At 42.0% G+C, this 22,500-nt stretch overlaps 1 protein-coding gene across 1 annotated transcript in view; it reads left to right on the forward strand.

The window, feature by feature from the left end:
• Positions 1-22,500, forward strand: part of LOC135111286 (DE-cadherin-like) — a 46,733-nt gene that overhangs the window by 14,705 nt on the left and 9,528 nt on the right. The window contains exons 6-12 of the mRNA XM_064024523.1: positions 4,056-4,206; positions 5,671-5,832; positions 6,273-6,397; positions 11,864-12,025; positions 13,010-13,137; positions 16,824-16,947; positions 17,927-18,076. Coding sequence (XP_063880593.1) covers positions 4,056-4,206; positions 5,671-5,832; positions 6,273-6,397; positions 11,864-12,025; positions 13,010-13,137; positions 16,824-16,947; positions 17,927-18,076 — 1,002 coding nt within the window. The remainder of the gene's footprint in view (positions 1-4,055; positions 4,207-5,670; positions 5,833-6,272; positions 6,398-11,863; positions 12,026-13,009; positions 13,138-16,823; positions 16,948-17,926; positions 18,077-22,500) is intronic.

Here is a 22,500-nt window from a genome sequence, read left to right on the forward strand (position 1 = left end):
AAAAGAAGGACGTGTACATCGCAGAGCAACTGGGGATGGCATCACCCTCTGCGACAACCACTGGAAAGAAAATAATATCTCCTGAAGCAGCGCTGTCTGTGGGATGAACTGATGGGATGTTATGCAGTATCGAGGTGTTGTGCCAAATCAGAAGCAAGTATGTCAGTTAGGGTTTCCTTTATATAATTAGTACAAAAATTCATATACAACAGTGGTTTCATTTTAAATCCATGGAACGACTTTTTAACCTTTGAATGGATGCATGAATGGACTATTTCTCTTTTTTTATGCAAGATGACTTCCAGATAAGAGAAAAAATGGGAGAAAGGTTCTAGTAAGTGCTGCTTCCAGCGACTACTCAGAGTATTATTTTCTCTAAGAGACTGAATATATCTTTTGTCGCTGTATTGCTATTATTCTTTGCAAGTCTATTATTGTTAAGTTCATGGAATCATTACCCAGGTTTAACTTTGCTCTTTTCACAAATGTCAATATTACATAGAAAAACTATTCCTGGTTAAGCCTTACTACATCTGACAATGCTAGACAACTCAGTCTCCCTTGTTTGCTTGCATACTGCCTTTTTTACACCTGATATTTGTTTCGGCACCAGTTACACAGCCTCTGCACACGCTCAGATTAAAGTCACCGCTAAACCAACAAGGACCTTCAGTAATATTAGCATTTTCTCGTCTCACTTTGAAATTTTAAGTCTCCTCGCCATCCTCCCACGTTCAGTATAGGCACCGGACAAGAAAACATTGTCAAACAGAGCATTTATCGGTAAAATCCATTCTGAAAGTCAGCAGCGTAAACAACCACGGGAAAAACCCACCTGGCGCTCTACCTCTCCTTTTGTAGTACTTTTCCCTCATCAGTGGGCAAAAAAGAGTCCATCTAAGTTAGTCATTGTACCAATTTCAGAATTGCTGGGACAAAACCTTATTACGTTTTAGTAGATGATTTCGGGGATTCTCTTTTCCTTCAGTCTCGAGCTCCCTGATCTGGTTATGATCTAGTGACAGTACCTGACAACTTAGAGATCCTTAGTAGAGCAGAGGACTCAGGATAAACTCAACACGCTATTCACAGTGGAAGTGAGTCCGGTATGTTGCGAGATTCGAGATAAAAGATCGTAATTTGACAGACTCGCCAAACTTCCTATACTTTTGCCTCAATTTTGGGTCTTTGTATTTTAGGGAGTTATTTCTAGTCACACCACGAGGAGCAGCTAGGGAACCGTAGTGTGTTTGTAATCAGTATGTTGTAGTAATCCTTAGTGAGAGGCTTAAATAGTTTTATTGATTCGTTCTCGACTTTTGAATACAACAGTACATGCCTTCGTAACCTTACAGCCTAAAGGTGCACGCAAGCCTTCTGTTGGAAAATAATAATTAAAAAGCCAAGAGTTGACCATACCAGCATTTCGCTGCCACTTCTCTCAAGGACATCTTGAGAAATCGCCTCTCGCTCTCCTGGACGTGATCAGAGAACCCATCCTTCTGCCTCGCCTCCTTCACAGAGCCTTAGATGTTGGCAGTAAAGGCACACACGTACACACACACACACACACACACACAGAGAGAGAGAGAGAGAGAGAGAGAGAGAGAGAGAGAGAGAGAGAGAGAGAGAGAGAGAGAGAGAGAGCAATATAGTCAAGAATTGTAGAATAGTCCCTTTCTTATAAGAGACACGGATAAAACAGAAGGTGCAGAGCGTGACGCCGAGGATGTTACCGAGCATAAAAGAGTTGCCCGTGAAAAGGTAAGATGAAAGGTAATTAGTTTCCTAGACTGCGGTAAAGAAAAGAAAGAGATTTAATCATAACTTTTCCATTCATAAAGGAACTTGAACATGTGGCCAAAGAAGACTTTCCGGCGAGGAATAATGGGAAAACAAGGAGACGTTAATATGAATTTAGGAAGACGAAATGCTGAAAGGGTGACAGAGATGCAACTTGTCAGACAAAGAGAAGCGTAAGTGTTTGAGTGGCGGGGATGGGAAGTGGGAGCAGAGGGTGTTCATGAGTCCAGTAAAAGCCAAAAGTAGATACAAACACTAATTATGATGACAGAGACAACACGAACTTTATTATAACTCTTCGTACTTATTTCAGTTACTTAATATAACCAGCTACACACACACACACACACACACACACACACACACACACACACACACACACACACACACACACACACACACACACACACACACGGAGGTTCATGCAACAGTCAAGTTGCTAAGGGCCTTCAGTGATGACCGAGAGCAAGTGTCCCCCTGGCGCAGGTATTGAGTGTGACGCTTGGAGGACTCAGCTTTATTCATGAAAGGAAATATATGGTTTCCAAATTGTCTTTAGGAGGATTACAGCTGGCGATCATGAGTTTAGTACGTGATCCTCAAGACCTTGGATGAAAACACACACACACACACACACACACACACACACACACACACACACACACACATATATACACACACACACACGCATGCTCCTTGGAAACCTGAAGAATGAAAAACGAGGCAAATATAGTACGATAATAGACTGAAAGAAATCGGCGTGACAAAGGGGGGAGGGAGAGGCGCGCCATTGTGAACTGTCGGGACGAGGAGAAGCGAGGGGCCGGCTATTGACACACCGAGGGGCGCCACTGGAGATCCTCTGGGCACACGACTCAGCCGCCTTCTATAATGCACACACTCATTCATCGGTGTCAGACATTGGTGGGCAGTGGCGGTGGGAGCATTACTAAGTCACCAAGCTGTACATTCCCACTACTACCACCACTACTTCTACTACCACCATCCATCACCATCATCGGCAGCCACCACGACAGCCTACACTCCTATAAAATAAACAGACCCTTCTCTCTTTCCCTATTTATCACTGTCCGCTAGTCGTCTGCTCTAGTTCAGAATAGCATATAGGTGGATCGCGTCACGGTCTCACAGTTTCCTCAGCTTCGTCTACCCATGGTTTGCTTGTCAGTGTGGTGAAGCTCCGAACCGTATTCTGAAACACTTATAAGCCGCATCTCAACTACTTTCAATAGGTTTTAGTCGAAGTTTCACGAGTTTTAAGGGTTTCTACGGTTTCTAGTGACAGATTAACACGATTTTTGTATTATTAGAAGAAATAGTCATGAGAACCCAGCTAATCAGCTCATTGGCCTTTGAAAATAATCGTAGTTTATGGTTCTGGGACAGATTAACACGATTTCTATAACATTAAAAGTAGAAACAGTCTTGAGAACTCAGCTAATCACCTCAGTAGCCCTTGAAAATAATCGTGGTACAAGACTAATAGCGTTTCTGGATACGGGACTTATTAGTGTTCGTGAATTGTCGCGTCGAGGCGTTGCTTGTGCTACTCCCACCCCCTTCCCTCCCTTCCCGTTCCTGTTCTTGGGAGTAGGCGTCATATTTTAGGTTTAGTTTATGCCCGAATCAATGATGGCGCCCCTCTTGTCATATTTCGCTGCCTGTTCTTAAACCATTATCTGCTTTTCTCTTCTTGTGGTCCTCCCTGATCATCTCTCTCTCTCTCTCTCTCTCTCTCTCTCTCTCTCTCTCTCTCTCTCTCTCTCTCTCTCTCTCTCTCTCTCTCTCTCTTATCCCTAAAATTATGGTTTGCTTATGTTTTATTTTAATCCTGAGTTTATATTCTGAAATTGTCATATCTTCGTTTGTTCTTTTATTTTTAGAGAGAGAGAGAGAGAGAGAGAGAGAGAGAGAATTTAACTCTACAAAAACACTGTTATCATAATTCATGCATTTTTTTTTTTCTTTCGTACGTTCATTCCCTGACGAAATACAAGAGTTACCTATCGTGATTCTACTTCTAGCCACAACAGTCCTCCGTATGGCTGGCCTTCTTTGCATCTCAGACTCACCGACACACTCCTCAAGTCCTGTCGTTATTTCTCTGGGGATAATATGCTATCACTCCTATGGCATAATGAGTGAGTGTTCTGTATTACGCCTGTTTCTCTCTCTAAGTTCATTCTGGTATCAAAATCCGTGCTCATTGTTCCCTTGTCTCCTGGCCACAGCTGCGTTACTCCTTCGATGCCACGGCGCCCCACGATGTTGTGAGCAAGTTCGCCCTCAAATCAAACGGAGAGCTTTGGAGCACGAGGCCCTTAGATAGAGAGGAGGAGAGCCAGTACCGGGTGCCCATCCAGGTGACGGACGGCGTGTCAGGTGAGTGTGGTGATGATGGGGTAGTGATGGGGGGATATCTTCTTCCTTGTCTTTTTCCTATTCCTCGTCCTACTTTTCATCCTCGTAGTTGTTGTTTTTGTTGTTGTTGGTGTTCTTGGTGGTGGTGGTGGTGGTGGTGTTGTTGTTCTTTTCTTCTTCTTCTTCTTCTTCTATGTCTTTCTTTTCTCTTCTTTTTCTTTTGTCTTTCTTTCCTCTTCTTATCTTTCCTTAACACGCTGTCATTTGTGTGCTCTTTTTCTTATCCCCCCCTTGCTTCATGCCATGCTCCTTGTTCTTCTCTCAACCTTCCTCCTCTTCTTCCTCCTCCTCTTCGTTATTGTTCTTCTTCATCCATGCCTTGCTCTCCTCTTATCTTTCTTTAACACACTAATATTTGTCGTCCCTTTTTTCTCCCTCTTACTACCTGGCGTGTTCCTCCTCCTCCTCCTCCTCCTCCTCCTCCTCCTCCTCCTCCTCCTCCTCCTCCTCCTCCTGCTGCTCTTTCTTTTGTGCACCAAGAGTAATATATTCTTTCGCAGGATTCACCATTTTTGCCCAGAGAGCGGTATGCGTATTTTTCTTTCCTGTTTTTCCTTTTTATTCCCGCTGAGAGAGAGAGAGGGAGAGAGAGAGAGAGAGAGAGAGAGAGAGAGAGAGAGAGAGAGAGAGAGAGAGAGAGAGAGAGAGAGAGAGAGAGAGAGAGAGAGAGAGAATAAATAAATCCACACCAGAACATCAATACAAACATTAATCCCTTGACTTTTGTAGCTTCTGTTGGAGTGAAATTATCGAGTTCAAGTTTTTTTTTGGATAGAGTTTTGAAAAATTACCTCAGAGGAATCGAGTATTGCCAGTCTTTTAGTGTTGGTGTGTGTGTGTGTGTGTGTGTGTGTGTGTGTGTGTGTGTGTGTGTGTGTGTGTGTGTGTGTGTGTGTTATTATTTTCGTTTTGTGAGATTACCTAGAGTTTTTCAAATCTCATAACTATTAGCAGGGAAAGAGTCAGAGAATTATTTTTATCAATTTATTTATCTGTACTAAGGTTTTCACTTTGGCAGCCCCGTACGCACTGCAAAACTGATTCAAACGTACAGGCACAGGCACTGCAAAACATTTATCATACTGACCTTAACTAGCAGGCAAGGAGTGGAGAAAGTTATTTTATCCCTTTACTTATTTACAGCTGTACACTAATTTTCACTTTGTCAGCCCTGAACGGTTACGATGCCCTGCAAAACATACATAAAACACAGACACAGCACAATAAAACGTACTACACTGAGTGGAGAGTTATTTTATCCATTTATTTATTCATTTACAGTTTTACTCCGATTTTCACTTCATAAACCTCAAATAGTTACGTACACACAACAAAACTGATATAAACGCACAGAAACCGCACAGCAAAATGTTACCAGACCTGCCTGAACGCTTATGTGTCTGTGTTTGTGCGTGTTACTTGCAGGACACTCACGGGTGACTACCTACTGGGTCACGGTGCAAGACCTCAACGATGTGCCGCCCGTGTTCGACCGCTCGATGGGCGTGTACGAGGTGCAACTGCCGGAAAACAGGGAGGTCGGCAAACCCACGGGGATCCGCCTGGCCGTGGACGATGCCGATGAGGGTAAAAGAGAGAGGGGGGAGGGGTATCGTATTCTGAAACGCCTTTCCTCTCTCACCATGACTATTTTCAAAAGCATGATTAACCTAGTTCTCAAAACGGTGTCTGTTTTTTTTTTTCTGCATACCTTATACCATGTTAGAATTATATATACACCTTAATTATGCAGGTATATGTATATTTTTTTTTTACTTTTCTTTTTTTTTCACTTTTTTTACCCTAAATCTTTGATAATGGCATGGTCTTCTAACTCTCTATGCCGAAACGTCGGAAGAAAAAGAAAGACGTTCTCTGCTGCACTCGCTGTTATTTGTCTTGAAGGTCAGGTTAGAGTTTTTCCCAATAGTAGGTGGGCAGCAGCAGACAGCTTCTTAATGACGGTAACTACAAGTGTTCATCATTTACGACTCACTCTCACCGTCCATCCTTCTCCTTCCCGCCAGTCAACGAGTTCACCTTCGACATCATCAGCGGGAACGAGGGAAAGAAGTTTAGCATCGATGAAACGTCCAGAACCATTGTGGTGGCGGCGCCTCTCGACTACGACTACCCCGTGAACGACAGGAATGTGAGTTGCAGCGGTGATGGTGGTGGTAGTGGTAGTAGTGGTGGTAGTGGTGGTGCTGGTAGTAGTAGTAGTAGTAGTAGTAGTGGAGTTCAGAGCCTCAGAAACCTCATTTTACTATTAGACGTAATCTCCCAGACAACCATTATTTTCTCTTCTCCAGTAACGCTCCAGCCTGCACGTTAAAACATCATTGGGCTGTCCTGTGCTGAAAACTTCAACTGAAAATTTCATATATCTTCTCTTACTAAATCAGATTCCATGAACTTGTGTGTAGTGCGTCGACCCCGCTATTTTTCTTCTCCTTTTCTCTTCTTTTTCCTCTTTCCGGTTCCTAATACTGTACAGTGTTCTTTTCCGTGTGTGTGTGTGTGTGTGTGTGTGTGTGTGTGTTGTTGTTGTTGTTGTTGTTGTTGTTGTTGTTGTTCTTGTTGGAGGGGGAGCTGAGTTGCTTCCCTCGAGCAGTTCTTCTAAATAGAATGGAGTCAAAAGTTTCTCGTCTCGTTAACTCCCCTCCTCTGAGTGTCTTCAGTCTCACATTCTGCAGCAATATTGCATATCTTGCTGCCGTCTTCTATCAGCTTTCTTACTGTTATTGTTATGGACTTGATACCTGTATGCGTCAAGCCGCCTTCTCTTCCACTCCCGTGACCTCGCTGCACAAGACTCTCTATTTACTGTTGGGTGATGATGATGCTTTTCCCTCTTAATCCTTTCACTGCAAGATAATTTTTTTTCTCCCATAATCTTCTTAAACTTTTTAGACATTCATTTTTGTACTACATTCTCTTCAATCATTTTGTAGCTCAAAATTACCTCCTATTTCCTTTTTTTACTGTGTGATCATGCAAACGTTCGCTTTTCACGCTGCTCTTAATGTTAAAGAACGATTATTGCTGTAAAAGGGTTAAACATTTAATTCACAATTACATCAGTGCTTTCAGGAACTGTACGTAAGTTATCTTTAAACATTTCCAAGATGCATAGACAAACAAAGCAAGATGGAGAGGCATGAGTTGCGTTATGGTACTGCCGCGGCCCGCCAGTGGAAGGTTATCACGCTTCCCCATTACCGAGACCCAAGTACGAAAGTCTAGCTGGATGGAGACACTTTGGGCTTTGTTTCCCTTTCATGCTCTAGGGCCCCCGCCAAGACACCTTCAGGCAGTGCGGCGTGGTGTATGGCTTGAAGGGCCGCTCTAACCACTGGGAGAGGCCTTTGTCTTGCTGTGAACTTGTTTAGATTATTGATGATGAAAGAACCCAAATCTCTCGTTGAACTCATATTCAAGAAAGATTCGTTCCTTGTTTATTAAGGAAGGACCGAGACGCGTGAGTAATTTAGCAAAGTAAAACGTGGACATAATGTTGTTCAAGCTTGAGAAAGTTGGATTTGAAAAAAGATAGGAAGGTATTAGTTTTCAAATAGAATGGTAGATGAATGGAATGGACTCAGTAACCAGGTTGTCAGTGCTGAGTCATTAGGGAACTTTAAAAGAATATTAGACATATTTATGGATGGGGATGATAGGTGGAAATAAATATGTTTCATAGAGGGACTGCCTCATGTAGGACTGATGGCTTTTAGCAGCTTCCCTCATTTCCTTATGTTTCCATGTTCTTAACTTATCAGAAACAGTCTTCACACAAGCACTCCATTTTTCCCCCTTTCTCTTCCTGTTCTTGGTATCACGCTAGCGCTTTCCCGTTCTCCCAGTTTGACATGGCGTGGTCCAAGCTCCGCCCCGCCTGTCTCGCAGCAGCCTGATGGACACGGCATGAAATGGACTCAAGTGTATTCCGTAGATTATAATGTCACTTCCCAATAACTATCTATCACAAGCAGACACAGTCATGGCTGCAGGTCGTGTTACACATCACATTCACGCCCACTGTGCTTTGTGTTTTCCCTCAATCTCAAGCCCTGATCGGCTGAGTCAACTTACAAAATCTAATGGTTGATAGATTTTGACATCTGAGAAAGTAATATACTGAGGGAGAACGCTTAACTCAGTGAAAGTAAATGTGGTATGTTACTCAGCTATCGACCATGACTGAACATAACCAAGCAAGACTCAAACTCAACGACCTGAGCCAATCACACCCCATCTCGCATTCATAAACGCTTCGAGCAGACTATTTCCAAATTCCGTGGAAATCAACTCGGTTCTCAAAGACATTTTCACCATTGATGACACAGAATCCATGGTATACTATCACTAACATCATGAAATCACCTTGAAAACCTTACTAACTTTGACAAGAGGCTGTTTTAAGTAGTCGAAGTGAATACGGATCCCTAGAATTTGCGTTGAGGTAAGACGAAGGTAAAACAAAGGCAGGAGCGGGCGGCAAGGCGGCAAGGCTTCGGGGACTGGATGTGTCGTCCTGACCTCTGTATTTTCGGTGAAGATGGCGCGCGTCGCAAGTGCAAAGCAAACTTACCACTTTATGGCCCTCGACGTATTGGAGACTGCTGGACATGGATGTCTGTGGCGCCGCGCTGCTGGCTTCCCGGTGACAGTCACGGCCCGGTGACTGATGCCTCGACTCGTGAGCGACACTAGAAGAGAACAAGAAGTAATAAAGAAGGAAGGAAGGAAAAAAATGAAGACAGGAAGTTGTAATAGCATGTTCGAAGAAAAATATAAAGTATAAAGAATTACACAGAGAATTTATTGCAAGATCCACGATATAAGCATAGGACAAGAAACAATTATAGACGTAAAGAAAGAAAAGAAGGAATAAAAGAAAATTAAAATTTATATGTACGTGATTAGAAAGACAAGAAAAATATAGTATAAATAATTCTATAAACTGTTACAAGGACATACAAGAAACGGACAAGAAATGATAATAAAGATGAGCGGGAAAAGAAAAGAGAAAATAATGGAAAGGAAAATTATTGGTGCGTAATGAGGATGTTATGGAATATAAGTTCATTTTATAGTTTTAAGTTCATTTTGTTTTTTTATTATTACCATGATTATAATTACTGGAATTATTACTGTCATTATTCATTATTTATTCACTCATTATCCGCTTCTAATTCGTCCTTTGTTTGGCTCGCCTTTGTTGTGTTTTGGCGTCCCCCGCTATGATCGTCACTCGTCAGTCTAAAGCAGTGGTTCTCAGCCTGAGGGCCATGGCGAAACTGTAATTGTTTGTGCAATGTGGCTGTGAGAGAAAACGCGGAGAAGCGTCTGAAAAGAGAAAGAGACGCCGAGCGGTGAGCGAGGATCAGGCACTGGGAGGCAAAGGGAGAGAGGCGATCGCATAATGGAAAGAAAAAAAAAAAGATTGAGAACCACTGGTCTAGAGGGATTCGGCTTGGGGCTCAGTCAGTGTTCCGTGCCGTTCTCTCCCGTCTGCAGCCTGCGTTCTTTGTACTATTATTGGGCATTAAACGTGATAGACCTTAGTGTTGTATATTACTGAGAGTGGCGCCACCAACACAAGAAAGACAAAGATTACATAAAGAACTATCCGAGATTAAATTGAAACGGGAAAGAACTTGAGAGGAATAAGTGGAGAAAGGGATAAATGAAAAAAAAATCCAAAAGAGAATGACAAAAGAAAATACACAGAAAAAATAGTAAGTAAGAAGAAACGAAAATGTAGTTAAGAATGCGTAGAAAAAATATAAATAAAATAGAATGGGACACAAGAAGAGAAAAGAAGAAAAGGGAACAAAGGAAAATATATATATGTACGTATCTGAGGAGAATGAAGATTATGTAAAAAATTATTGCAAGAATCTTAAAAAAAAAAGTAAAAGAAAATTTTGATGATAAAATACAATTGGCGAAAGTTAAGAAGAGGAATAAAAAGAGATAAAGGAAAAAGATATCAGCGCTAAAGGGAAAGACAAAAGATGTAGATAACAAAATTAAATCAGTAAAAGGACAGAATTACAAAATGGCGATGAAGTTAAGAAGAGAAAGAAAAAAAGAATGGGAAAAGGAACGGAGAATGTTAAAAAAAATCCATTACCAAAAGACGTAGAAGAAATGAAAGAAACCAAGGATAAGAAGAAGAGAAAAAAGAAAAAAGAACAAAAGAAGAAAGAAAGAAAGAAAAAAAAAAGAAGAAGAACATCAGCCAGCCCCACTCTCTCATCGCCTTGTTCTGGGAGCGCAAGGCCCACTTCGGCAGGTGTGACTGACGAGGACACGGGAAACACGACTCCATTCCTCGCACCTGACTCACTGCCACTGCTTCGTGCTGCTGAAACTCATCCCATGAAGCCGGTTAGGGTTGGCAACTTTTCTTCTTTAATAATTTCTTGTTCCGTCAGACACAACGCGGCTCGTTTTCAAGTGTCACACCGCATCGATTTGGTATTCTGGTCCCTTTGAAGTGCTTCGGTTTCTCTTAAGGACTGTTTTCAAAGGCTACAGAGATCGTTATTCTGGTTCTCAAAAGTTTTATTTTTACAAATTTTATGATGCATGATTTCCTCTCAGTCTACCTCTAGAATCATTCGTGAATTCTTGCAAACCTTAAGGACTGTTTTCAGAGGCTACAGGCATCACTATTCAGGTTCCCAAGAGTGTTTTTCCAATTGAATGATGCATACTTCCTGTCAATCTACCGCTGGAATCATTCGTGAATTCTTGCAAACCTTAAGGACTATTTTTAAAGACTACAAGCATCATTATTCAGATTGTAAAGGGTGTTTTTCCAGTTGAATGGTACATAATTCCTGTTAAGCTACCACTGGAATCGGGAAAATACTCTTGAAAACATTGATAACGCTCACTACAGCCTGATGAAAGTGTTCGAGGTATAAAGCGCCGAATGGTTTAAGAAAGCGGGTCCCTTCCTTTCTCAGACCTCTGTGGAATAAAATAACCTTAGCTATATTGGAAACCGTCGTGCTTCTCTGACACGTAATGCTGATCAATCTGGGCAGACTGATATTTTCCCTCTTATGGTTCCTTCCCTCTTTTCCAGATATATTTTTCATTGCGTTTCTCTCTCTCTCTCTCTCTCTCTCTCTCTCTCTCTCTCTCTCTCTCTCTCTCTCTCTCTCTCTCTCTCTCTCTCTCTCTCTCTCTCTCTCTCTCTCTCTCTCTCTCTCTCTCTCTCTCTCTCTCTCTCTCTCTCTCTCTCTCTCTCTCTCTCTCACACTCACAGAAGACAGATAGCGGCTTAGAGAAATAGATGTGTTTTGTATCCTGCATTTGCGTCATTCAAAGAAGTCCTTCCCTCTCTTGTCTCGCCTTCCCATGTCTCTCCCTCTCCAAACCCGCCACAACTCTGCCTTCCCTGCCCCGACGGCTATTTTTTCCATTCCTTCCTAGCCTTGCATTCCCTTCCCTTCACCCTTGCCTCTCATGTTCCTTGTCCAAGCCTTTTGTTCACCTCACACCTGTGCTATGTCTTGCATTCCCTTTCCTTCACCCTTGCCTCCTGTGTCCCCTCTCCAAGTTCTCTTTCCGTCTCACACCCGCGTCTCTCCCACAGTTCACGCTGCGGGTCCGTGTGAGTGACGGCACCAACGCTCCGGCGATCACTGACGCGGTGGTGGCGGTGGTGAACGTGAATGACCAGGACCCAGTGTTCCAGCGAAGCAACTACTCCTTCGTGGTGACTGAGAACACAGACTGCTCCGTGCCGCTCGGCCAGGTGAGAGAGAGAGAGAGAGAAAGAGAGAGAGAGAGAGAGAGGTTTTCAGTGTCACGGAAGCCTCGCATATGGTTCCTCTTTAACTTATCATCTGCATGCGAAGGTCGTGGACTAGATATTGCTCTCTCATGCACAGTTATCAAGGGAAAGTGAGTCCTAAGCACCTCACGCCGCAACTGTTAAAAAGGCTCCTAATAGTCCGACAGTGATGACTCCGACGCGCCCTTTCCTCGTCCGCTTTCCTGCGTACTGAGACTCATTTATACTGCAGTCTGTCTTGTTCCATCTCGTTATGAATCTCGTTATGAATGACATCAAAAAGGTATTTTTTTAATCTGCCTTCCCTCGTTCATGTCCCCTTTCTACGTAGCCAGGGAAGGATTAGTACAAGAAATAACTCCTGTAGCAATAAGGTTTTGGCGACATGACTGTAACCTGGCGGGAATTCATCTGAAATTCGTATGTGAGGCCTGAGGGGCGACAGCTTGTCAACAGGTATGGATTCATGGTATGCGTGTGTGTGTGTGTGTGTGTGTGTGTGTGTGCAAGACGAGAGCACCCTGTATTCTCTACATCAAATAAACGGCGAAGCTACAAGATGCGACTCCTTCACCTCATATTACCATCCTGTAGGAGGCAGGATAGGAAGAACGAAATAACACGCACGGGAACAGCGGCGGCACGGTACGTGTGTGTGCGTGTGTGTGTGTCGGCATCGTGCATAAGTCGCCTCATACGTATTCCTTTGGATGACAAGAACGAATATTTGCCAGCCAGGTCCCGCAGCCGCTCTGACCAGCACGTCTAAGAATGCATCGTACTCTACTGCAACTTTCCTTTGAACACAACCTTGACTTCCACATTCGTTCTGCTTTAATCACCGCTTTACCAGTAGGCGTTACTACTTTTTACTATTTCCTATTGTAGTGTTTTCCTATTTATTTCCACTCCATTCATTGAACTGCGAAGGCTCTGCAGACTCAGGTCACTGGAAACTCCCGTGAGCCTCGTCTGAGCACCGACTTGCTTGCCCTTCATTTACCTGCCAGCGTTTGGTGTCGATCGTCCGCCGCTCAGCCCTTGCCGTGTCAGCTGGAGGCACCGCGGGGAAGGTTAGCGGAGCCGTGTGTCTGCCCCTGACGGTGGGTGTGACTCAGGCCTCGCTCGCTGCTTCGTATATACCTGGAAATATTTTATTATTATTGTCACTATTACTGTGATGCCTTTCAAATGTATGTGTGTGTGTGTGTGTGTGTGTGTGTGTGTGTGTGTGTGTGGGCAGGTGGATGGGTGGGTGGGTGGAGTGCATGCATCAGGCCGTGTACGAGGTAATGCTGCAGGAAACATGGCATCATTCTCTACGTTCCCCTACTCTCCTCTCATCGCCGTCCGTTTTTTTTTCCGTGTTCTTTTGTGGTCAGTATTTGCCACGTGCATATGAGAAGTGTGTGATGAATTTTCTCTCATTTACGCCATATGAAAACATGTACAGTATTATATGCGAACAAACATACAGGAACGTATACATGCAAATAGACATGCATACATACGACGACACTCACAGGCTGCAGACGAACCAATTGACAAATAGACTCAGACAATCGGACTGGCAGACAGAATTAGACAAAGAAATAGACAGATATAGGAGAGAGGGCACACGGACAGACAAATAAACACAGATACACAGACAAAGAGATACAGATATGCAAAATATAGAACAAACAAACATAGTCACGCAGACAGGCAGACAAAGAGACGGGATAACAGACACACGCAAAGACAAACAGATAAACTAAATATAATCCCTTTTGCTATATCCTCTTCTTCTTCTGAACACATATATATTTCACGGTTACGTATTTTTCCCTCCGTTAATGCGTTTAGGGATATGTATGTACCTGGACTTGCTCATTTCCTCCTCCACGACTGAGATGAAAGTGTCGAGGTGGACAGGCGAGGCGAGGGGAGAGCGAGGTGGAAGGGTGAGACAGATTGCCATGGAGAGAGAGAGAGAGAGAGAGAGAGGAGAGAGAGAGAGAGAGAGAGAGAGAGAGAGAGAGAGAGAGAGAGAGAGAGAGAGAGAGAGAGAGGAGGGGGGGCGGGTAGTGAGAGGCCTTAACTGAGGGGAGGAGTATATGTGCGAGTATATACGTAATGGACTTGTAAGTGTGAGGTAGGGAGCGAGTGAGAGGCTAAGAGAGAGAGAGAGAGAGTCGAAAGCTTAGTCAGAGGGTCGGAAAATAGATACCGTGCGAGGGATGGGCTGCGAAGACTCGTGCACCAGAAGGATCACCTGGGATGCTGAGGGCAAGCTGAGGTGTTGCTGACCCTCTGGCAACAACTCAACGTGTCATCTTCCCGGCCAGGCTCAGTTTGTAGGGATTGCAAGGGATTATAAGCAGCTCCCTACGTTTAAATCTCATAAGAACAAAAAAAAAAAAGATAAATAAAGGAAGCTGCAAAAAGCCACCAGATGTACTCATGGCAGTCCCTATATAAAATTTATCACCATCCGTAAATTTGTTTAATCTTCACCTCTTGCCTGTTTGATTTTCTTACTTTGCCACTTTGTAATTTTACGCTAACTGTGGTGTTAGAGAAAAATTAGCAAAGGAATATAAGGAAAAGAAGATGCTTTTGTCTTTGCTACTTATCTCCCTGAAGTTTTTATTCTCTCTCTCTCTCTCTCTCTCTCTCTCTCTCATCTCTCTCTCTCTCTCTCTCTCTCCTCTCTCTCTCTCTCTCTCTCTCTCTCTCTCTCTCTCTCTCTCTCTCTCTCTCTCTCTCTCTCTTCCATTTATTTATTTTTTACTTTTTTATTTTTTTATTTATTTATTGTAATTTATTTTATTTATCTATTTATTTTATTTTTATTTATTTATTTATTTATTTATTTATTTTTTTTTTTTTTTGTGTGTGTGTGTCTGTCGTGTCGTTCACGTGCATTTGTTTATACTGCCCTCCCACACTGATAATTCTATCCTACTTATTTTATTTCTAAGAGCTATGTATTATCTTTGTAATATTATAATGTAAATTTTTTCTTACTCTCATTTTTTTATATGTGTGTGTAGTTTGTTTTTCGTCCGTTTCTTTTTCTTTTAAATTTTCAATCATATTTTCAAAGTTATGCGCTTATTAACTCTGATATTTTCTGTCTTCATCTTATTTTCAAAGTCAACAGCGGCGACATATGGACGTTAGAATCTCACTGTACGTAGAGCATCGCATCCCTTCACCCCATCTCATCATTACCCACATTACAATCACCACCATCTTCATCAACAGCATCTGCCATCTCATCACCAACCTAATCCAATCACCGTCTTCACCATTATCCCTTCCTGTCATAGATATTTCACCACAGTATGCATTGCCCCATTGTTTACCCGTGCATTTCACTTGGTCTTTAAACTGTTTATGCAGTGCAGTCTCAGTGAGGTTGCCGTGTTTGTTTCCTTGCCTGTATTACTCGTACATTCCCGCGAACTGCATTTGTTACGCCAAGGCCAATGTGACCTCCGTGGTGCTGAAAGGCGAGCACAGACACAGAAGCAGCACGTAAACATCATTTGAACAAGCGAGCAGTGTGCGTGTGTGTGTGTGTGTGTAACCCTCAGGTCTCGCTCGTAGGTACGGTAGCCTTTGTTATCAGGTACAATGTTGAGCGTTTATACTCTGTTTCAGACGCCAACATACGTAATTATTAACTCTGCCACTGTCTGATGCTCTCACTTAATGATCGGTCCATGTGTCCCCGTCTTGTTTTGAAACTTTAGGATAAACTAATGTACCTCTACCAAAAATCATTATTTAAATATAAAGTACGAGATTATTCAGTGATCTGGTATCTTACAATTGTATAATGGTTTTGGTAGGAGTAAAGTAAATTTGTTGCACGATTCCGAAACAAGACAGGAACAGGTAGATCAGTCAGCGTGTCACTGCCAGTGTTACCATGTTCGCTAGGTCTCTGTGGCTAAATTGCGGTCAATGAGTTGGTGACAGCGTTATAGTAAAGGCCACGTATAGTGAGAGAATTAAGTCCATAACTATTGCAAACACACTCACACACACACACACACACACACACACACACACACAGGAGTCCGATCATTCCATATTATGCTCGTAAAATGTAATGCACGATACTCTCATGCCCATCTTATTAAACAAAACAGCCTCGTTGCATGAAGAGACTTGTCACGTAGAAAATTATACCACTTATTCGGAAACTGAAATCGATGACTGTTCCTTGCAAATTATGAGTAGAAGGGAAAAATTTACCTATCTTGTGGCTCTTTAACCGGTTCACTCCTATTTGACACATCTTTCCTTAATTACTAACCTCTCTTGGACACATTTTCTTATTCCACAGTCACTTCCAAATATTGTACTGCGTAGAAATTGCAAAATCGATTATTTTCTTTTATCCCCTTCTTTCTTATAGGAACTTAAAAAGATTCCATATATTGCTTCTAGTGCTATGAATTGTTGCCATGTCGCATTAGGAGGGGTTAATAATTTCTGGTACTGTATATGCGTGCGTCTATGAACCATATTCTGAAACACCTCGCACCTACACTACTTTCAAAATGCTCTTGCCGAAGTTACACGGGTTTTAAGTATGATTTTTTAAGTTTCCAGTGGCAGATGAACAATATTTATACATCATTAACAGGAGGAACACTCTTTTAGAATCCAGCTAATCATCTCTGTGGCCTCTAAGAATAGTCCGGTAGGAAAACAGAGCGTTTCTGAATAATGGTTTAAATGCATTCACTGTGTTTCGTGGCAGGTTAGCGCGCTGGACCCCCGACCTCCCGCTCTCCATCAACCAGGACATCCTGTACTATCTCTCCGAAGAGGATCAGACCAACTTCACCATCGACAGTCACTCCGGCCACCTCTCCGTCAGGGGGGTGAGTGCTCCACCTGCCTTGTCACGCTGTTATCTTAATTCCAGTTAACAACTAGTACTGTTGCTACTGCTATGGCTACTGTTGCTGCTGCTTATTTGTACTTTTACTACTACTACTACTACTACTACTACTGTTACTACTACTACTACTACTGCTACTGCTACTACTACTACGACTACTACTACTATTGCTACTACTACTACTACTACTACTACTACTACTACTACTACTACTACTACTACTACTACTACTACTACTTCTACTACTGTTACTACTACTGTTACTGTTACTACCAATGATAATAATAATAATAATAATAATAATAATAATAATAACAGTAACACTGATTAGAAACATCACTGCAGTTACATATGAACTTGCCATCAGTGAGTGATCAGTTTCATATTAAGCACAATACTGAAAGCAACACAAAATCAAACAAAAATGTGTAGAAATAAAAAGCAGAAAAATATTTCCGCTTCATGCAGTAATTAATTAGCCTGGTAAAAAAAATGCATCTATTTTTTTTCTCCTTTTTCATTATTTATAGAAAAAAAATGATGGATAATCTTTGTGAACTGAAAAGCAGGTAAAACATTTGCCTAATGATCGATGCCCTCCTGGGATCATATTTCCTTTTTCTTGCAGTTTTTATGATGGAAAAATTATCATAGTAGAGGGTAGAGAATATTCGATGCTGCTGTTGCTGCTGCTGTTGGTAGAATTATTTTTTTCACGCACAAAGGAAGAAAACGCAAGTGCAATAATAAATTCAGGGAAAGAAAAAGCTTATTGATTGTTTCTTTCAAAAATAGAGATAAAAAAAAAATTCCATTACTACTACTACTACTACTACTACTACTACTACTACTACTACTACTACTACTACTACTACTACTACTACTACCACCACCACCACCACCACCACCACCACCACCATTAATATTACTAATGCGACTCTTCTCTCCCGCCGCCACAGTGCCTGGACAGAGAGGCCACGGCACAGGGCACCTTGATCCTGCACCCGCGAGCCACTGATGAGGGAGGGAAAGGCCACGACGCCGTCCCCGCCATTGTGCACGTCACCATTCTCGACCTTAATGACAACTACCCATACTTCGTGCGGCCGGTAAGTGGTCACGTTGCCTCCCTTGATGGTCAGGTTAGGTCAGGCGAGGTCATATTAAGTACAAGGAGAAACTGGGTGGAACTGTTGCGTTGTCATCATCAGTTTCCGAAAGGTTAAGGTAAAGATGAAAAAAAATAAATAAATAAATAAATAAAAACCTGTTGTAAAGTCAGTGGAAGTTAGGTCAGGTTAGGTCAAATCATACAAGTAGAAGTTATTACATTGACATCATCATCACCATCATTATCATCGAAAAGGTGAAAGTGATAAAGAAAAATTTATGAAAGACCCTGCATAGGATTAGAGTTTTTATACAAAGTTGAAAATTTTGGGACTGGCAGGAAACAAGAACATCAGAACAGAAGGGAAGTTGCAAGAAGTCAGGAAGTCATCGCGTGGACATGAAGTTGCAATTGTATACTGGTACAAATAGCTTATCCATTTAGTTATTTACCTGCTTACTCATTTACTTGATTGTAGATGATGGAAGTGAAATAATACATCAAAATGGAAGAGATATGAACCCAAAGTGAGAGATGTAAAGTTTTGCAATGAGTAATAGTGAGAGAGAGAGAGAGAGAGAGAGAGAGAGAGAGAGAGAGAGAGAGAGAGAGAGAGAGAGGAGGTAAAGAAATTAAGAGCAGTAGGGAAGAATAAGTAAGTTAGTGTTGGGTGCACTCGTATATCACTGGGGGGGCGGGGGGAGCGTGCTTGATGGTGCTCTTCTTCTTCGTAATCAAAGGAAGAACGCGAGTCTTTTCGTGCATGCTAACGAGGCCATTTGCACTCACCCACCTTCATCTTAATTCAGTAGACGCTTATATTTTGAAAACAAGGGAACACGTGCGTGCTTCTTTTTTTTTTTTTCCGTCTGGCTAGAAACGGCTCAGCAAAGCCCCCAATGCGTGTCGTTGCCTAAAATGTTGAATCCATTTAGTACATTAGGAGCGCCTCCTCCCTCTCGTATACGCAGCGAGACTTGCATTTCCGGATCAGTGTTGCAACGAGTTTTTACAGATCTTGCTCCGCCTCTCCACTTTTATAACTCGTATATTGCAAACTGAGATGCATTTCTTCTAACATAGCCACTTTCATCCAATGTTACTCTGAATTATTACATTTTCCGTGACAGAAAAAATCATGCAACTTATGCACGACTGAGCCAAACACACCCACTGTCTGTACGTAATGAAGACCAGCAAGCCGTGTGTGGCAATGCTGCATAAAATGTGTGGGAACAAAATAACAGTGACTCTGTTGCTGGAAGAAAGCAGGTAATTTGGGAGCCAGAAGGGCTTAACCGGTAACATATCGGCACGCTGGGAGCCAAATGCCTCTTGAAGTTAAGGTTTTTTTTTTTTTTTTTTTTTCATTTCATTCTTTTTTTTTACTGGTAGCTTTAGGTGAAGTCAGAATTTTTGGAATTTCGTTATTCTTACTTTCAGGTTCTCGACTTTTCCGCGCTGAGTGGCGTTTGCTTTGTTCACAAATTCGAACTGCTGGGAAAATGTGCCACGCAGAAACAGACACACTGAGTGATCTTACTAATGTACATGACCTTTATCATCTCTTTGCATCCATAAGCGTGACGGTGACGCATCGTGGGCTGCACAAGTAGAGGTACGAGTATAAGCAACATGCGCTCCTCTTCTTATCTATCACACCCACGCGAGACACAGGAGCACCAGTCTCTTAACTCCAGCAGATAGTGATGTGCAGGCGTGACTCGCTTGTTCTTAAACCATATTTCAGTCTGGGGGATACAAGAGACAGAAAAGAATCAAGCCAAATGATACCATACTTGAATCTGGGGAGTGAGCAAGTTATTATTTTTTAATGTAAGAGAGAAATTAGACAAGGGCTACAAAAAGAGCAAAAAAAAAAAAAAAACATTGAGAGTGCCAGTCCCAAAGGAAAAGTCGAAGGATCATCTAAAATTGGCAGATAAGTTTTTTGAGATACAAAAATAAACAAGTAATACTTACATACATACATTACTAGTATACGTACATGATTAGTTCTCTTTATAGCATTACGAAAGATATACAATAAAAAAAACAGACTCCTAAGATACATGCGTCCCTTACAAATATTACTCAGAAGTGGGGAATACTAGAGAAGCCATGTTTTATAAAATACTATCACTCTCCTTTACTGTTCTTGTCATAGCCTGCACAGCTTGGCGGGTGAGGACGCGTGAGAGGTAATGGTTTCCCCCAAAGCTGATGTTTAGACCAGGCAGAGGAAATGTGAATCTTGATGTATTTCAGAGATTACACGAGAACTCACCCGCTTATAGAATGTTGCTGCAAGAGAGAGAGAGAGAGAGAGAGAGAGAGAGAGAGAGAGAGAGAGAGAGAGAGAGAGAGAGAGAGAAACTAAACCACCTCATTTTCCCCTCACATTCACGTTCCCTCACGCCCGCACATTTCCGCAAACGAAGTCAACTAATTAAACAGATTTTCTTACTTATTTTCTCAACCATAAATTAAGAAACATTAATTTCTCTCTCTCTCTCTCTCTCTCTCTCTCTCTCTCTCTCTCTCTCTCTCTCTCTCTCTCTCTCTCTCTCTCTCTCTCTCTCTCTCTCTCTCTCTCTCTCTTTCAGATTTATGTCCACGTGCCAAAGTCTTATTTCTTACACCAATAATGCTCTCGATTCAATTCCATCTATCTTTTCTCTTTTTCTTTCTCTTCTTTCTCACCGTCTTTCAATCTTCTCAACTTTTTTGTCTCCAAACTTATTTTTCTTTCCTGTCTTCTTAGTCTTCCTGTTTCTCCACCTTCGTTATTGTTCTTTCTCTTCGTCTTTCTTTCCTTCCCGTGTTTTTTTCTTTTTCCGACTCTCTCTCTCTCTCTCTCTCTCTCTCTCTCTCTCTCTCTCTCTCTCTCTCTCTCTCTCTCTCTCTCTCTCTCTCTCTCTCTCTCTCTCTCTCTCTCTCTCTCTCTCTCTTTGTTCTTATCCATTTCCCCTTCCTCTTTCCCTTTCCTCTTCTCTATTCTTCTCCACGTCTTTACCTTTAATTTTCTTCTTTCCTCATCTTTTCAATTACTATGTTAATTATATTTTACTCTGTCATTATCTCCGCCTATCTTCAGTCTCACCTCTCTCTCTCTCTCTCTCTCTCTCTCTCTCTCTCTCTCTCTCTCTCTCTCTCTCTCTCTCTCTCTCTCTCTCTCTCTCTCTCTCTCTCTCTCTCTCTCTCTCTCTCTCTCTCTCTCTCTCTCTCTTCTCGTCCTCTCACATTCTTTCCTCCCTGTTTCCCATCTCTCCTCCCCACTTTCCTCTCTCATCAATAGTACAGCATTTAGTACACCTTTCTAAAACAGTTTTAACGTGTACGTAAACTTTGACCCGCAACCAACAGACATACGCGTTATCATAGCATTTTTTTTTTTCAGGTTCTTCAGAATTTTTTTATGAAATATTGCGATTCTTTTGTCCTCGAGGAATATGTGGAAGGAATGATCGTTTTTGTATTGTGTTTAAAAGAAAATCCATGCACGTTTTTTTTATTTCTATGTTGCGTGATATTGCTTCCTATTCTAACTGACGGCTATAAGTAAAGGAAGTGTTGGGTGAGGAGGGTCATTCGCCTTTATTTTCCTACGCTTTTAAACAATTCACTGCCATCTGGTACATTTGCCCTTTCTCACTAACCACTCTGTAATATTGCCTCTCCTTCTACAGCCACTTTCATACGTTATACAGGGTAGAAATTTAAAAATCTATCCTTTTCATCTCTTTCTTCCTTCTGGGTGCTTATAAAGATTTCATACGTTGCTTTTAGTGCTGTGAATTGTTGTATGCGGAAGGATTAGATCAGGCCAGGTACAGACGCACATACAGGAACATAACAACATAAAGCAAGATTGTGTTGGACGATAAACTTAAGTGCAATGAAGTGTGGAAATGTTGAGCGCATGACCGAACCTCGTCGCAAATTTTCATGCACCAAATCTTTGCTGTAATGCCCAAAACCCCACCTATCACCTATGCTCGCTGGGATATTACGCTGCTTCTTCTTGGCGTTTTTGCTGTGACGGACCTTATAACGTTACGGTGTTCTGTACGTGTGGCTGTTCCGGCTTAATTATTCTGTTATGTAGGAGAGGCATTGGCCAAGGGCAACAAAATCTATATATATATATATATATATAAAAAAAAAAAAAGCCCACTTGAATGCTTATCCCTAAAGAAGCCCTGAAAGATTTAACCAAATTAGAGAAGAGACTGAAACCTCCATTTTGAAAGAGTTAAAGTCCTAGGAAAGGGGAAATACAGAAAGACGCAGGTAGGGAGTTCCAGAGTTTACCACTGAAAGGGAGGAAAGATTGTGAATACTGATGGAGCATAGAGCATCACAAATAGATCTTGCTGATTGTTTTTTTTTTTTCGTGTTCTTCGTGTTGTTCTTTCCTTG

This window comes from Scylla paramamosain, chromosome 21 (genome assembly GCF_035594125.1).
Source record: "Scylla paramamosain isolate STU-SP2022 chromosome 21, ASM3559412v1, whole genome shotgun sequence".
NCBI classification, from domain to species: Eukaryota; Metazoa; Arthropoda; class Malacostraca; order Decapoda; family Portunidae; genus Scylla; species Scylla paramamosain.